The sequence below is a fragment of the Protomyctophum bolini genome (assembly GCF_963924005.1).
Source record: "Protomyctophum bolini genome assembly, chromosome: 14".
Taxonomy (NCBI): Eukaryota; Metazoa; Chordata; class Actinopteri; order Myctophiformes; family Myctophidae; genus Protomyctophum; species Protomyctophum bolini.
This window is the reverse complement of record NC_137875.1, coordinates 35887749-35905920: the sequence shown is the minus strand read 5'-3', so window position 1 is coordinate 35905920 and position 18172 is coordinate 35887749. Positions and strand designations below refer to the sequence as shown.

Sequence of the window (18172 nt, the reverse complement as noted above, 5' to 3'; positions counted from 1 at the left end):
ATGAATTGCTATATTTTTGGAAGAATAATGTTTGAACATTATTTTTGAACACTTTGAAGAAAGAGGACTAAATCGGCATAATTGAAGTCTTTGGTGTGTACTTTCTGTTCACCTAGCACTCATCCAAACAAACTCATTCACAATCGGCCTCTAAAGCAGTTCTCAAAGTCTTTGGCTGGGGACCCACCGGAAATGCTGTGGCCTATGTCTCGCGGCTCCCGCCCCACCCCCAATACAAATTGACCGCTACAATAACCTTAATAATAGCGAAGATTCATCATAAATAAATACTGAAACCAGATATACTGTAATCATTAAGGAAAGTTTATGCATGTACTGTGTAGTATAATCCAAAATAACGTGGCGACCCACGGGTTGAGAACCCCTGCTCTAAAGGTGGTGGTTTCAAGTTTCAACCCCGACCAACGTTTAACATTAGCATCCTTCAGAGCTGCTCTCTATAGGGGGCACAAAGTACGGATACATCATCACGCCGATGGACGGCCTTAACTCCTACTCACGCCGCTAATATTCACAATCCTAATTATCTGACACAAGGCCCTGGGATTGAAATGGCCCAGCGCTGCTGCTGCTATCTGCGTCTCATCTCTCCTCATTAGTGTAATGTGATGTTAACACACAGCAGTGGTGGAAACATGTAGGTCTTATCTGAAAATGTTTGCGCCAGAGACCCGTCGCCCGTCAGTTATTTTTTAACTCTAATATCTAAACTGACACGGATGCTTTTCCCGGTTTTAACGGGTTAAAGGCTTTGCTTGAGTGTTTTTTTTTAATACTTTATACTTCCACTCCACTACATTTGAAAGGCAAATATTGTACTTCTTACTTCACTACAATTATTCGACAGCTTTAGTTACTTTGAAGATGTTATTATTTAAAAGGAAAACATCTTAAAATACTGAAAATAGCAGATCTACAAGCATAATGTGACTATTTTCACTACTTTTGTGTGACACTCTTGTATGATGAAGTAGGGCATTCATTTAAGAAAAAATAACGTGAGATACAAGCTTTCTCCCCCAAAAGCAACGTTATAAGTCCAAAATGCGTCAACAATAGGATTTATTTTTGGACAATTTTGAGTTCTTCTACGTCGGTGGAAATGTGGAAATGTCCAAAATTGTTACTTTTCAGGATTCAAATAAAAAAATGGCAAAAGTATCAGATCTACAAGCTTCACGCTGCGTTTCAAGTTAGTTGGATCTGCTACTTTTGATGCTTTGTGTGACGCTGTAGTATGATCAAGCACAGGGCATTAATATATAACATACATATAGGGCGACTGTGGCTCAGGAGGTAGAGCAGGTCGTCCAATGATCCATGGGTCGGCGGTTCGAATCCCGGCTCCTCCTGTCTACATGTCAAAGTGTCCTTGGGCAAGACACTGAACCCCAAATTCCTCCCGATGTGCTGGTTGGTAATTTGCATGGCTTCCGCCGCAATCGTTGTATGAATGTGTGTGTGAATGGGTGAATGTAATGCACTATGTAAAGCGCTTCGGATAAAGCGCTATATAAATGCACCATTTACCATTTATTAATTTACAATTTACACAAAAAGTAAAAATATGGAGATAGGACTTTTCAGCCCCGACAGCAACGTTATATTTTGATGCCAATAGAGCGTCACAGTCCCTCCCCCTTTCAGAACAACGAGTGGCCCAGGAAATTAATCCCAGTGCATTTTTCCCCATAGGCATTTCTTATTTAATTTATTTAAAGACCTTTTAAGCGTCGTACGAAGCCAACTCTTGTCGTGAAAAATCATGACAACACACACAATATTTTGGACCAAACAAATAATTACAAAGAAGAAAAACAACAAAAAAAAGTGTTGTAACCTGCCGTTTTTTTCTACTTTCTAATTCTTTGTTTGGCCCCGAAAAATTGTGTGTGTTGTCATGATTTGTCACGACAAGAGTTGGTTTCGTACGACGCTTAAAAGGTCTTTAAATAAATTAAATAAGAAATGCCTATGGGGAAAAATGCATTGGGATTCATTTCCTGGGCCACTCGTTGTTCTGAAGGGGGGAGGGACTGCGACGCTTATACTGTTGTACTTTTAAACAAGTACAATGTTGAATGCAGGCCTTCACGTGCTATTGCTACATTGACTCGAGTAACAAAAACTCAGAGAGTACATCTCTCCTCATTAATGTAATGGGTTAACACAGAGCTCTCTCCTTCGCCGTCTTCCAGCAGTGTACATGTTGAATTGAGGCCCTCGCCTCTCCGGCTACCAGCGGCGCCATTTAATGTTTCTGACACAAGTATTAATAAAAACAGTGGGAGGTTGACGCGAGCTGTCTCATACCCCTGCTTAGTAAGCTACGCTCGCCGCGTGCCCCCCCGTTGTCTTTCAAACGGTTCACTGAGCCTCCATTTTTATAGGCCTATATTTTATTCTCACTGTGATGGTCAGATGTGTGTGTGTGTGTGTGTGTGTGTGTGTGTGTGTGTGTGTGTGTGTGTGTGCAGATGATGTGTACTGTCCGGGGAATGAGTTTTATTTGCATTTTTTTCGCGAAAAACCACTTATCTATTTTTTGTAATCAAGTTAGAAATGTGGAAATAATGACGCAAACCGAAATTGCAATTAATATAATCTTGACGTATAAGGTCGTAAATGTCCTCTTCTACCCTGGATTTGAACCCGGCCTCCTGCGCAAGTCCTGAAATGTTTTACCACTGAGCTATGAAATGTTTTATCCCTTGCTTGCGCCAGGGATGAATTGAATCTTGACCCTCGGGTCAGAATTCGTGTCAGAATCCTGTGTCCATGAGACATTTGACACGATCGAAATGTCTCAATAGAAGAGCGGGGGGATGACAAAACACAACCACCCCAATTACAATTGTGTATGTTTTATTGTAATTACATACTCTACCATACAGGTTGGAAAAAGTACATTTTATTAATTTAAAAAAAAGTTACATAGTGCCGCTTTAAAATAACGTAACAAGACAACATTTTAAACAAAAATGTAGACCCAAAGATACCAGGTTCGACTCCCGATCCCAACGGCCTTTACTGCATGTCACTCCCCCATCTCTCTCTCCCCATTTCCAGGCTGTCACCCTTCTGTCTATCCCTCCATAAGAAAATATAAAATAAAGGCGAAAGCCAAAAAAAACATCTTAAAAGTATAACTCAAAAAAGTTGTTTCCATTGTGGTCCGTCCTATGCATTCAATTCATCAATCTAGCATAAACATGTTTATGGATGGTGTCGGGGCATTCCACATGTTGTGGTGGTGGCAGAAGAATTGTCCCATGTTTGTTCTGGGTGGTACCGGATCTGTTGACAACGGCGGCATGCTGTCGACCAGATTGAAGATTGGCCTAAAGCGGCGGCAGGGCGGTGCCGGCGGTGCGTTCCATCGCCCATAAACACTTTCATGTCGCTGACCATCACGACGCTCACAGCTTAGCCCTCAGAACATTAGCATGGCGGCTCATGCTGTCGTGTAGCGGACCCTCTGCGGTTTACGTGAGAAAAACACTGCACACTTGTGTGTGTGTGACTGTGTGTGTGTGTGTGTCCTGCTGAGTTTCCTGTCAAATGAACACAGTCATTAGCTCTGAGGAATGCACAAATGACTCACTCTCTCTCTCTCTCTCTCTCTCTCTCTCACACACACTTTCACGCGCACATTAAACACACATGCATTGCACACACACACACATCGCGGGGCACACAAAGGAGACACACTTGTAATTAGCTTGCCAGCGCCAATAGTGTGATTATGACTGTATAATGTGTGTGGGGAGGAATCAATGGGCAGACATTAGCCTCAGTCAATAAGAGCTCTGCCTCCCCGCCCCCCCCCCCCCACCAGACTGATAACCCACATTCTGTCTGTCTGCAACACGGACCAGTTGATGGGTGCATATCGTCGCTGTCGTGGCAGAAAAACCTCTTATCTTCACACCCCAAGCATCAAAAGTAGCAGATCTGCTTATTTGAATTTGAGTTCTGAAATGTAACAGTTTTGTACGCTATGAGGTTTCCAGCGATGTTTAACCGATTGCAGATTAAAGTGTCAAATTAGAAGATTTATTTTCACTTGAGCAGAAATTTAATTTCATTGACAGATTTCTGACAATGTCATCATCGTCGTGACATCATCATCATGTCATTGTCTCTGACTAATTTAAACTGGGAGTTAAAATAGAATCCAAACAAACCCTCTCACAGGTCTGTATGACTCTGATAGGGTACAGACGGAACCAAATGGAGCCCTTTTTTTGTTCCGTTTAGTAACAACGGAACAAAATCGGCGATTTCACAGCACGCGAGACTCAACCTTGACTCCTTGAAGATATGTGATGTTGCATGATGGGAGCCATTACTCTGTGTCTGCATGCGTGCACTCAGACACAAGGCCCTGATCACTTAGCAGGTTTCCTATTGTGTGCGTGGCAGTGATTAATTCCCCTAATAATGGCCCGGGTCTCGAGTGCGAGAGACAGAAGAGAGAGAGAGAGAGAGAGACAGTGTTGCCAGATTTTTGTGAGAGAAATAAGCAACCGTGTCTATGAAAACGAGCCCAAAAGAAAGTGACTAGGCTTAGTAGGCTATATACGGAAAAAAGCCGATCTACAGTACAAGCTCACAACGTTGTGAGCTTGTAAATCGACTATCGACTATAATTTTTTTTATAAAAAATATATAATTTCTGAAATGTTTTAAACATTTTAACAACACATATCTTATATGGGGAGGGGGGGGGGGGGGGGTGCAGACAAATTGGGGGTGACCCCCACATGAAAATGTGGGGGTCCTTGACATGAAATTGTTTAAGCTCAACATAAGCTTAACATTCAGAAACAAGCCCACAAAATAGCAACTACACACTTTAAAAGCAAGCCCCCAAAAAACCCACAACCACCAATATTTACAAGCGACTTTCCAGAAAAAACAATCCCAAAGTCCCTATTATAATAAGCAGACGTGGCAACACTGGCAGGCGAGCGGAGAGGAAGGTGGTGCGGTGGGGTGGGCGGGGTCTGATTTGATTAATATAAATTGTGAGAGGGCCTATGGGTGGGCTCGGGCCCCATATGGTTTCGGGGGCGCGGCTGTGTCCCAGGGGGCCTTTAGCGGGGGGCCAACTCCAAGAGAGAGAGAGGGGCCAGGTGCAGCACACTCACTGTGAAATGAGGGGAGACAATAGAATTAGCCACGCATTATCATCACAACGCAGTTAGCATTAGCTACAGTGCCACTCGCTCAAAACTGTGTGTGTGTGTGTGTGTGTGTGTGTGTGTGTGTGTGTGTGTGTGTGTGTGTGTGTGTGTGTGTGTGTGTGTGTGTGTGTGTGTGTGTGTGTGTGTGTGTGTGTGTGTGTGTGTGTGTGTGTGTGTGTGTGTGTGTGTGTGTGTGTGTGTGTGTGTGTGTGTGTGTGTGTGTGTGTGTGTGTGTGTGTGTGTGTCCTATTTGGGTGTCCTTTCCATCAATCAAGTGTGGTAATGAAGTGTTGGACTGTGTCATTTTAATAATGATTAAAATAAGTGATTAAAATGATCAATCAAGTGACGCCTGCAGTGTACTGGGCTGTGCCTCCACCACGCCACGCCCTGTGTGACACACGTGTGCTGATGTTTTTTACTGTCCTTTTAGTCCTTTAAGACCCGAGTTATGATTCTACAAATGCCTTCTAAATGTAGTGGGTCTCAAACGTTTTCGTATCAAGGACCCGCAAAATGATCCCCGTCTGAAAATGTTTTGTGCCAGGGAACCCCATAAGAGAAGCTTTGTGTTTAAAATAAAAATAAGAATCTAAATCATTCTAAAACACTTTCAAGATTTTTTTATTAAAAAAAAAAAAATAGCAGATGTACAAGGCACACGGTGACACGCTGTGAGCTTGTATATCCGCTCTTTTGAGAAGTTGAACCACTGTTCTAAATGTTGTTTTAAACGTATATTGCTTTATACATTTTAAATGACAAATGCTCTTCCGATTTTAATGGGTTAAATGGAAGCTAATCTCTCTCTCTCTCTCTCTCTCCCCCCTCCCTGCGGGTGTCTCTCTGTCTTCCTCCAGGTGAAGTGTAAGATGTGTGTGGTGGTGGTCAGTGGTCTGATGGTGATGGAGGGCCTGGTGCTCTTCGGGAAGGAGAGCCTCTACGTGTGTGAAGGCTTCACCGTCAACTCTGCTGGAGATGTTTGCTGCAGAAAGCACCATCCCAGCAGGTACTGCTGTGCGTGTGTGTGTGCGTGCATGCATGGTGGGTGTGTGTGTGTGTGTGTGTGTGTGTGGTTACGCGAGCCAGACTGTTTCAAATGTCATGCCATGGAGTTCTCATGTCTCACAGCACACGCAATCTGAAAATTCCTCACCGTCCATGCACTTGCGTGATCTACAGTTAATATAAAACTCCATGACACTATTGTTATCATTATGTCATTTCAACCGGAAGTACTACTGTGATGCACTTCATATATATTGGTTTTCCGACAATTTATTTTTCTCTTTTTCTAAACGAATAATCTAAGTCTAAATAATCGAAGCACATTATCGCTTGCTGCTTATCAATATATATATATATTTTTTTTTGTTAACCGGGAATCAGGAACAGTCCGTTCTCAGATTTCAGGAGGTCTGCAATTCATTCGTTCCGGACTCTATATAGTAAATTGTGGAATATAGACTATATAGTTGTCTGGCTACACAAGACTAGCGTGGGTGTGGTTATGTGCATGCATGCTCATGACCATGTCTACTATGTTCATGTATGTCTGTGTGTGCTGTACTGTAGCTTCACCCCTAAACCAAATTTATCCAACTCCATATTACATTCTCTCTCTCTCTCTGTCTCTGTCTCTGTCTCTGTCTGTCTGTCTCTCTCTCTCTCTCTCTCTCCCAGTGTGAGGGAATCGTCCATTTCCACCATGTTGAGTAAAGAAGCAGCGACAGCCAGCTGTAAACGCTGGCCTTATGAGGACATAAAGGAGGCACGCTTCATTCGCTTCCTCTTGGAGGTCAGTTTGGGTTTTTGTATTACTTACAATATATTTCATAATATATTTCTGTATGGCAAAAAAACCCTCTTATCTCAGTATTCTAACGTAATGAACACCCTACTTGATCATACTGCAGCGTCACATGGAAGCATCCAGAGTAGCAGATCCACAAGCTCGAAACCTGTCGATCTGCTGCTCTTGCTCATTTTGAATTTGAATCCTGAAAAGTAACAGTTTTGGACATGTGAGGTTTCCACCCCGACAGAGACCATACACAAGTCCTCCGAACTGAAGGTCCTATTCTCTCTCTGTCTGATCTGTTCCAGGACAACGCTCTGGAGATCTTTGCGAGAAACGGACATTCGGCGTTCCTGGTGTTCCTGAATAAAGACCACGTCTCTGCATATAAGAGGTATGCCGCCACAATTTGCAGGGCAGAGTTTTTATTTCCAGCCCTGACCAGAGTAGGCTAGTAAAGTTTACACCTAGTTTACACCCTAGTCTGTGTGCAGTGTTTATTTATGACGATGGTTTTTGTCCAACATGATCAAAACTGCACCAGTTTTATTGCATCACAGCTATATGCAACGATGCACTCATAGAACTGGTGTGTAGTTTAGATTAGTCAACATTTTTTATGGATCAAGGCCCACTTGAAAATCATAAAAGCGTTAGCAGCCCACCCATCATTTTTTATATATCTTTTTTTAGCTATGCCAATTATTTCTACCCCACACACATTTCCGTGTTCACTGTTGTCATCCCACTGACTCACCTGCGAGTGAGGAGCCCCCACCGGGAGGATGTGGGGCCTTCATCCCACTCCTTCCGCCCAGCATTCCCCGCTGACGGGTGCCGCCCCCAGCCCGTAGGAGTACATGCAATGACCAATGTCACCCAGTCCCTGCCCGGCTTCCGCCCACGGGCCAGTTGTGTTCGTGCAGATGCAAAGACGGTGGATTCGAACCCACAGCGTCCGTGGTGGTGGGCAGGGACTTTACCTCTGCGCCACCCGAGCGCCACAGCTGTCCACCCATCTGACCACTGAACACGGCAGCCCACAGGCTTGTGGTCAGATGCGTGTGTGCCGCGTGAATTTTCAGATCATGTGTTTTGGGCTTGGATCACTGGAACCACTATGAAAACAACATTTTTCAAGGGTTTCAAGTAAAAATACGAATCTTAGTTGGATTCTTTTGCCAATTATTTACTGTAGGGGGTCCACATGCAATATCCCCACAACCTGCCAGTGGGCCCCGGCCCACACTACCGTAGGTTAGAAGTAGACCATGTGAGGATGGTTAGGCATAAGTTGATCTGGCACAAGTTCTCCTGTTTCACCAAACTCACTTTTCTCAGGTCACACCACATGCACGACACGATTTGCCGTCACGGCTCACCCCTCGAAGAAATTATATTTTGACTTGTGTCTCCTCTCTTTCTCTCTCCCTCTCTTTCTCTCTCCTCCTCCCTATTTTCCTCTCTTTCTCTCTCCCTCTCTTTCTCTCTCCCTATCTCCTCCTAACTACCGGTATCTTCCTCTCTTTCTCTCTCCCTCTCTCCTCCTCCCTATCTTCCTCTCTTTCTCTCTCCCTCTCTCCTCCTCCCTATCTTCCTCTCTCTCTCTCTCCCTCTCTACCCCGCCCTATCTTCCTCTAACTTCTCTCCATCTCCTCGTGCAGGTTGTGTTCGGTGGTGCCGTCATTGAAAGGTCGCGGTGTGGCTGAGGTCATTGCTAACGCCAGGTTGGTGTCATTTTATTTTCTGATCATTCCGAAAAAGCACCTTTTTGTCTAGCTATATATTGCCCATTTATTTTTATTCCACGAACCTTAATAGAAAATCATTGTCAAATACCGGTAATACACAAAATGGGATGGGGGGTACGTAAAGATTTCAATTTCACTTTTTCTCCATTCTGCATCTCCACATATCCTGGTTTAACACAGCCACTGAATTTGGCATCATCAGTCCTGAATAAGTCCTCTTTCGCTTCTCCCCGAAACCCCCTGCGCTTCCTTCTCGAACCTTCATCCTTTTCAGTCTTTCCTCCTTGCACCTCTCGAGACAGGGCTTACACAGGCCGCTCTCTGTCACCAAGTACATCGCCTCGTCACGCTCCGCCTTCACCTCCTCCGACGCCCCGTCCCTCTGAGCGCCGCGCGACACGGGGTTCCGCTCCACGTTCAGCTTAGTGAGGCCGGCCAGTTCCACTATCTCGGGTAGTGTGGTGAAGAGGTTATCGAACAGACCCAGCTCCCGGAGAGCCGCGAGGTTCGCCGTGGCGGGAGGCAAGCCGTCCAGCCGGTTCAGCCCCAGGTTGAGGCTCCGGAGGCGGGACAGGACGCCCAGCGCCGGGGGTAACCCCGCGGCTGTCAGGCGGTTGTTGGCCAGGTTGAGGTGGGTCAGTCCCGCCAGGCGGCCGATGGCGTCGGGCAGCGCCTCCAGCCTGTTGCTGTGGAGGTCGAGGCGCGAGAGCGCCGACAGGCTGCCGATGTCGTCGGGGAGCGTGCGTATCCGGTTGCGGCTGAGGTCCAGCTCGTCCAGGTCGGTCAGCTTCAGGAGACACCGGGGGAAGGCACCGAGGCCCGCGTTGCTGAGGTCGAGTCTACGCCGGCCGTCCGGCGTCGTCGAAACCGCCTTCCTCGCCGCCTTCAGGCTCACCCTGTGTGTCTGGGCCCGTTTCCCCTCCTTGACCATGGTGCTGCAAACGCACAGCGCAACCACAACTCACAACGCATGTAGTCGCTTGTCCAGCAGAAACCTCTTATCTCCATATTTTAACCTTTTTTGTGTTTTTAACTTTTTTCGTAAATGAACGCCCTACTTGATCATACTAGAGCGTCACACGAAAAGCATCGAAAGTACAAGCTCGACAACGTGGCTCGAGCTTGTACGATCTGCTACTTAATAATAATCATTTGAATCCTGAAAAGTAACAGTTGTGGACATATGAGGTTTCCACCTGACAAAGACGACAAAGAGGAAACTCACACAATGCATAACACGCACAACTTTTATTTATTTTTTTGCTGCGAAACACAATGTGCGTGTTTTGCTCAAGAAGAGTTCAGTCCACCATCACTTTAAGCGATGATTGCCCTCAAGAGACAGATTTACACTATTTTATCTAATCTATACCGCAATATATAGCACATAAATGTGTCATGTCGTGTGTGTGTGTGTGTGTGTGTGTGTGTGTGTGTGTGTGTCTGTCTGTCCGTGAGAGCGTGTGCGTGCGTGTGTGTGTGCGTGTGTAAACGTGTTTTTGCATATGCAGGATGTACTTGTGTGTGAAGGGGTGTGCGTGTGTGTGTGGTTTTGTAGGGGCTTCTGTTATTTATACGGATACAAGGGCTCATGTATGGCCCGGGGCAATAGGGGAACGTGTGCTCTCTGGAGAATGAGCGCTTGAGAGGTGTGTGTGTGTGTGTGTGTGTGTGTGTGTGTGTGTGTGTGTGTGTGTGTGTGTGTGTGTGTGTGTGTGTGTAGTGGTGGTGTTATGTCTGCTCTCCTGCCTGCTCACCCAGTGTTGCCCGTGGGGGTATTTAAGAGCACGGCTCTCTAATTAAGGCTAATGCCGGGGAACAATAGGGGAGAGGAGGCATCGCTGGGTAAAACACACAATGTGATGCTGCTCCCGCTCACCATTCAACTGATTGAGCTGTTTGCCTCTCACAAGGCGACCACAGTGTGTGTGTGTGTGTGTGTGTGTGTGTGTGTGTGTGTGTGTGTGTGTTTGTGTGTGTCTTGTATTTCGCTGTCGGGGCCAGAAACCTCTTATCTCCGTATTCGTAACTTTGTGTGGTTTTCTTTTTAACGCAAATTAAAACAGCTTCGGACATATGAGGTTTCTACCCGACAAAGACGATAATGTCTGTGTTTGGGTGGGTGGGAACGTGCACGTCTACAGTATGTGCCAGTGTGTTTACAGTATAGGCCTGATGCACAAACGAGTGTGTGTGTGTGCGTGTGTCCACACACACACACACACACCAAAAGAGTCAAATCAGGACTTTGATAAATGATAGTTAGGAGTGTGATGAGACCTGTGCTCTTCTCCCTCCCTGTCTAAAAAAGGTGTGTGTGTTGGTGGGTGGGTGGGTGTGTGTGTGTGTGTGTGTGTGGGTGGGGGTGGGGGTGTGTGTGTGTGTGTGTGTGTGTGTGTGTGTGTGTGTGTGTGTGTGTGTGTGTGTTACACCCCAAGGCCCTCTCTCTCCTCATTTATCATCCTCAGGATGAGAGAGGTTATCCACTGGCGCTTGTATCCCATTATAACCTCCTATAGCAAACTATTGCATGCAATTATTACCTGCAATTAGATAACATATACTGGGCCAAATGCAATGATTGATTTAGTGTTAGTTTTACAAAAATAATGTGGTCAGGAGTTATTGGGGTTAGAAATTGGATACACTTCACACGGCCGCACGCTTCTCTTCTCCCCTCAATGGAGGTGTCATACGTTTTCCGGAGCAGAGGAATTAAGTTGTCTGTTCTCTTAAATTACTTGTGCGCTGTTTTTTCTGTTAAAAAAGAAAGGAAAAAAAAGCCTTGCTATATATCCTGCCTTCGTCCATGCATGTAAAAGATTATCCGGAATGTTCCTGTAAGTCTTAACTGCTTTCAACCATGGCGTCCCTGTTTTGGGGGCATGACATTTTAAGCGGAAATTGTAAAAAATAGCAACTTGTATTTTCAGGCTTGTGAGCTTGTAGATTTGCTACATGTTAGTGGTTTCTCAAAGTTGGTCCGGGACACCCAGGGGTCCTTGGAGGCGTTCCAGGGGGTGTTACCTTGGCTATTTACAAATGGCAGATATACGAGCTTGTACATCTTCTATTTTTGTGTTAATGTGATTTTGAATCATTTTGATTTTCTTTAACCTAAATCTTCTCTTCTGGGCATCCCTGTCACAAAACATTTTCAGATGGGGGGGGGGTCAAATTTACAGTATACCAATTTGGTGGTTCTTGACACGAAGAAGATTGAGAACTACTGGTGTGTATACTGTATATATAGGGCTTCAGTGGTTAAATGTACTCACCATTATCTTGTCTTTCTTGAGTTTATCTGAATGTTGATGTTATCTGCATGCTGGACCTTATGTCCTGTGTCAGAAACATACCAGCAGCTCTGGTCCCTATAAACATACGAAAACAGACTGCGAAAAACACTTCACTGCACTTGTTCCGTAACGCGTCTTGTCTTACATCTCACTCTTATAGTACCCACACTTGAAAGTGCCTCAGATTCACAGTGACTTGCGACTATTGTAAAATAAGTTTTCAATTCGAGGTTGGCCTGTTCAGTCCCCCCCCCCCCCCCCCTTTTTCTTCTTCAAATGTATGCCATTTTATAGGTGGCAAAGATGCCAGCGGAAAAGGGCAGGAATGCTCTGTTTGTATCTCAACACCTCCCCCAGCCTCTGCCTCCACCACCAGGCAAAGTCAAGGTTCTCTCTTGTTTAATGGCGTTACTTAGCAACTGGGCCCGCTCGGCGCCAGCACTTTATTGCCATGTTACTGGCCCACAGAGGGAAAAGAGATTTCAGGAGCAAGTTGAATGTTTTTCTAATTTAGATTAAACGCGCTTAGGATAAGGTGTTACCGTCAGTAAAACGCTTTAATGAAATGTGCACCAACACAACATCCCAACGTTTAGCACGGATATATTTGTCCTTCTTGTTTATCGCAAAACAAATGCTCTTGTATCTTAATTGGAAACAATGGGTCAGTGTTGCACACTCAGCAGTTTTGCTAATGCTTGGCTTCTTGAGCATACCGTCTTTTTAAAACGCTTATTAAAAGATCCGCTTACAGCGGGCCGGTGAAACGATCGGCTAAATTTGGTGGAAAATGTCTTTGTGACTGGAAAAGTTTTGTCCTGTGTGGCAGGATGCATGTCTTTAATATCTCTTCTTTTCATTCTTTTTCATGAGAGAAATATGCAACCAGGTCTATAAAAACATGCCCAAAATAAGTACTTTAAATGTATAACATATACATGTATAATAAATAATATCATAATTATTTAAAAAAAATCCGATGGCTGGGGGTCTGCGGACTATATTAATTTAGAGGGTCCTTGGCATGAACATTTTTGAGAACTACTGATTTATACATTTTGGAAGCAAGCTCAAATATAGCAACCCGCAACTACCAATATTTACAAGCTACTTTACAGAAATACAAGCCCAGAGTCGCTTATAAAAAGCAGTCCTGGCAACACTTTGCTGTGACCAGGAATGTGACCTTGTTATTCGGGTCTGACAACTCGTCCACACCTTGTGCCTGGTGTGTGGACGGATGATCGTCACGGTGACGTCCAAATTACCTGCTGCAAAAAACATAGACCATAGTGTACCCTCTTTTAACCACTTATATACCACCTAACCACCAGTTTGTCCTACATAGAATAGTATAAAAAGTTGATCTACAAGCTAACAACGTGTCAGTGCGTGAAGCGTTTTATAAATGTCAAATACTTTTTTTTCCTATGACAATGCCCAAATCTCTTGCAAGCACACAGATCAACAGAGCAAATATATTTTCCACCTATAGATGGAGCCATACTGTATGCTATATCCAGCATGATTCTAAACTACCAGTTCCCAGTAGAAAGCTCACCTCAGCCATATAACTGATCGTACAGCTGTGTACACACACACACACACACACACACACACACACACACACACACACACACACACACACACACACACACACACACACCATTCATTCACCCACCCATCCATCCACCCATTCCATTCATTTCCTCAACTCAACTCACCTCTGCTGTGCTCTGCTGTGGAATGGAGTGGAGTGGAGTGGAGTGGTGGCTGCTTGACAACTCTCATAGGGCCTGGCGTTGCTGTACTGGTTGGCCGGTTGGTTGCCTGGTAACGGAGTAATCAAAACTTCATATTTTGATATGAACCCAAACAGAATGTTGCCCAGCAAACAGGCTGCGTGCCTTCCAGGATATAATGTCACCGTTTGAGAGAACTGCACTGTACAGCCTGATTGATACTTGATACTTGTTTTTTGTTTGTTTGTCTGTTTTTATATCATTTGTATTTACTATTTTTTTGCAATAATTAAATTACATAGACAATTGCGAAATCCTACACTAGATTACAACGTTCCCCATCTTCATTTCAAAACCCCAACCCCACCTAGTACAAAAGTATAACAATGCATGGATCTCTTGCATTTGGATGATGAGCATGAAACAATTATTATAAAATGAATCTCTGGTGGTGAATAGGGGTGTAAGGAAAGAAGGGCTGATTGATACTATATGTATTAGGGCTGTCAAAATAACTGAGTTAACTGAGTTACTTAATTTGTGAAATTAATTAGATTAAAAGTGTTAACGCAATTTATGGATGGTTAGAATGATGACCCGCCCTATACATCCCTTAATCCCATCCACTCTGCACTAGTCATCGCTCTGGTATGTGATGGCTGCTAGAACGAGGTGGAAAGAGAATCCCTATTTAACCCATTTTGACCTGAGATCAGATTCTAAAATTGTCTTCTAGATCCTGACAGTTTTTAGATTTTTCAATAATAGCAGGCCTACAAGCTCGTAGGTCTGCTATATATGAGCTTGTAGATCTGCTATTTTTCAATAGCTAAAGCATGACATAACAGGTAGAAACATACTGTACTGTACATTAAATGTCCGCCATACAGTATCTTTCCATTCCCACAACACTATACAGAAAACATGGCATATTTTGGACATAGTTCGAATGGTGATTAATCATGATTAATATATTTTTAAACTGTGATTAATCCGATTACATATCGTTTGACAGCCCTAATATTTATACTTTATACTAAAATAATCTACCAGCTCACGTGTCACATTGTGAGCTTGTACAGTAGATAAGTCTATTTGTTTTTGTGGGAGACAACCGCCGAGCAACTGTAAATCAGGAGTGTAACAGTCGCATGACATTGCGAATAAAATGTACGCGCACAATAAAATATACAGATATGTTCAGTCGTTAACACCAAACAAACTAAAGATGTTTGGTGCCATCCAATGCACGCTATTTAGTGTTCCGTGATGCTAATTTAATCATTTATGTTTGTGTTTATGTGCACCAGGAAGACTCCTGTGGTGGGAAAGACTGCTCTTGCTAAGTGGCAGGTTAGTACAACTTTACCCAGCGAAAATGGCTCTTCTGTCCTTAATTGTGTTCTACCGGTTTTGACGTCATTCAATAAACCACAAAACAACTGATTGATAGTGGCAGAAATGCTAGTGCACCATTTAGACCTGAGACCGATTCTAAAAGCACCTTCTAAATCCTTAAACCTCGTGTCAAAAACTGATCGACAAGCTCAAAACGTATTTTGCGCCGTGTCGCGTTGCATTTTGCGCCACGCTTCGAGCTTGTAGATCTGCTACTTTTGATGCTTTTTGTGTGACGCTGTAGTATGATGAGCAAGTAGAGCGTTAATTTACACACACAAACAAACAACACAAAACACAAAGATATGTCGTTTACACGTATAGCCAAAACACGGATGCTTTTCCCCGGACTGAACGGGTTAACCCATTCTGACCTGAGATCAGATTCATACGAGGTTTCCACTGGACACACACTGGTCTGATGAACCCATCCTGACCTGAGATCAGATTCTAAAAATGTCAGTCGTTCTTCGAATTTTTCAAAAATAGCAGACCTACAAGCTCGTATCGCGCCACTCGGTGGCGCGATATGAGCTTGTAGATCTGCTATTTTTCAATAGGTAAAGCATAACATGATGCTAACACCAAACCGGGTTCCCGTACAGAATGGGTTAATCTGCTGTTGTCTGATCCCGTCTGTCTGTCCGTCCTCCAGAGAGGTGAGATGAGTAACTTTGAATATTTGATGCATCTCAACACCCTGGCCGGGAGGACCTACAACGACCTCATGCAGTACCCCGTGTTCCCCTGGGTGCTGGCCGACTACCACTCTGAGGTACTAGCACTGTATATACACCGCAGGCCACTCTGATACTCACATATTTATTGTTGCTCCTGGTCACTGGTGCAAAGTATCTATGTCAGTGGCGTGCACAGACATTTTCGAGTGGCAGGTAGGTGCTCAAGTGAAGAAAAAAAGGGCCCCTTGTTGCATCGGCGGTTCTATCTGGACATCTGGATATCCAAAGCTACTCCATGACGGGTACCAGACTACCTCGAGGCCTTGCTACTGCATTCACTGAGTTTGAAAGCGGTCTGTCCCTAGCCTGGTTAATAAACCAGACTAATATCGCACGGACTGCTGTACTTTTTTTTTTGCCAACGGCTGATTCGGTCTGGTTTATTAACCAGGCTAGTCTGTCCCATACTGTATTATCAGGGTTCCCCAATAGAGGGTATGTGCGTGACATCATCATCAAACCAGGAAGTTATGCAGGAAAGCCTACTGAGTGGCAAAAAACTACTTTCTGGCCTTGACAGCCCATACATCCACACAGAAAAGTCATATCTGACTGCATTAAACAACGTTAAACAATGTTAAACTCACTTTGCATGTTGCTTTGCCACACACAGCTTAGTTTTCATTTAGTTTTCGTCAGAGAAAATAGGTAGTCAACCATCTCTCTCTCTCTGTCTCTCTCTAGAACCTGGATCTGTCCAATGCAGCCACGTTCCGGGACTTGTCCAAGCCAATGGGTGCTCAGACAGAGAAGAGGAGAGCAATGTTCCTCCAGAGATATGAAGAGGTGGAGAACAGTTCAGGTGAAGAAGGTACTGTATACTGTTTCTTTAGTATATACAGTACACGAGTATATGCATTATGCAGTCATACACAGTACAATGTCTAGTGAATTTAACTCATTGAGTGCAGTGTACACTCTGAAAGGGTATATAATTCTAGCCTGGTTTCCAGCCCATAGACCCCGCCCACTCCACTGAGCGCACTGAGAGGCTCAGAGTCTGACAATCAGGCTAATATTATTCACTTTCAAACATGTTTGGGGTCATATTAACGTCTACCCAGGCTTTTGTGTTTTCACGCCAGACATTTTTTAACAGTATTTAAATATTTTGATATTCATTTTATCAGACACGCTCATCCAGCCATCTGAGCAGCCATCTGCCGGGTGTAATTACAGTCATTTCAATCCCCTCCCACAGGGACCAGTAAACATTGATCCTTTGATCTAAAATGACTCCTGTTCCTCAGCAGGTGAACTGTCTGCACGCTGCCACTACTGCACCCACTACTCCTCAGCCATCATCGTGGCCTCCTTCCTCGTCAGGATGGAGCCCTTCTCAAACACCTTCCTGGCACTGCAGGTGAGCCCTTCTCAACCCATTTTGGGCGGGAAGTGTGAACCCCTTTTGGTGTTTTAAACATTATGTTTAGCTATTGAAAAATTGCAGATCTACAAGCTCGTAGATCTGCCACCGAGTGGCGCGCTACGAGTCTTTGTCAGGTCAAAATGGGTTAAACACCTTCCTGGCACTGCAGGTGAGGCCTTCTCAAACACCTGCAGGTGAGGCCTTCTCAAACACCTGCAGGTGAGGCCTTTAATCCATACGAGTAGTTTTATTCTCTACAGCATTGTGTGAGCACTCCGGATTTCAAGGTTAATATTCCGAGAGGATTGTGTGCACATCTTATGACTGTATTTAAGCCAGGTGCTGGACATCAAGGCCAGAATCAAGGAGAAGAAAAAACACCTGCACACTTTTAACCCATTTAGACCTGAGAACGATTCTGCAAATTGCCTTCTAAATTCTGACAGTTTTCTGAAAAACCCATGTTGTACCGGTATGTCAGTGGTTCTCAAGCATTTTCATGTCAAGTACCGTCAATATATGTAATTGGCCGTTTTCTGTGAAACAGCGATACTGGATGTGACTGAGCTCAGCTATAGGAAAACATTGTCCTACTCCCTCACAGAGAGCAGACGAGAGGTTTCTGCCAGACAGAGACCATTGTATGACTATCGCCACTCCTTGAAAATGGTTCCCCAGTACAAGTGGAGAAAGAATATCAGTCGCCTGTATCCGTCCTAAAGCAGAACCACAAGCACTCCTCCACAGTAAACTGCTGAGTGGTAGTTGAACTCTGAGAGGGTACAAATGTGACCAAAATGGATCCTCTCTGAGTTACAAATGGATAAATTAACACCCACCACCATTTCAGCATTTTATTGTGGAA

General features: G+C 44.3%; 2 protein-coding genes across 5 annotated transcripts in view; one reads left to right on the top strand and one right to left on the bottom strand.

The window, feature by feature from the left end:
• The window catches only part of wdfy4 (WDFY family member 4), an 89506-nt gene that overhangs the window by 52682 nt on the left and 18652 nt on the right, over window positions 1-18172 (top strand). Inside the window, exons 47-54 of one of the 4 annotated variants that reach the window (XM_080782731.1) lie at window positions 6071-6219; window positions 6894-7008; window positions 7317-7402; window positions 8673-8735; window positions 15111-15153; window positions 15854-15973; window positions 16623-16740; window positions 17192-17301. In XM_080782731.1, coding sequence (XP_080638857.1) covers window positions 6071-6219; window positions 6894-7008; window positions 7317-7402; window positions 8673-8735; window positions 15111-15153; window positions 15854-15973; window positions 16623-16740; window positions 17192-17301 — 804 coding nt within the window. Of the gene's footprint in view, window positions 1-6070; window positions 6220-6893; window positions 7009-7316; window positions 7403-8672; window positions 8736-15110; window positions 15154-15853; window positions 15974-16622; window positions 16750-17188; window positions 17302-18172 lie in introns of all 4 variants that reach the window. The other 3 variants (XM_080782730.1, XM_080782729.1, XM_080782728.1) reach the window with 3 other exon arrangements.
• Window positions 8813-12153, bottom strand: lrrc18a (leucine rich repeat containing 18a). Its single transcript, XM_080782733.1, has 2 exons — window positions 12038-12153; window positions 8813-9694 (listed from the first exon to the last, which is right to left on the bottom strand). The coding sequence occupies exon 2, from the start codon at window positions 9688-9690 to the stop codon at window positions 8893-8895; it is 798 nt and encodes a 265-aa protein (XP_080638859.1). The 5' UTR covers window positions 9691-9694; window positions 12038-12153; the 3' UTR covers window positions 8813-8892.

Excerpts from the sequence above, each read along its gene's own strand:
- lrrc18a (XM_080782733.1), bottom strand. The coding sequence starts at position 9,690 with ATGGTCAAGGAGGGGAAACGGGCCCAGACACACAGGGTGAGCCTGAAG.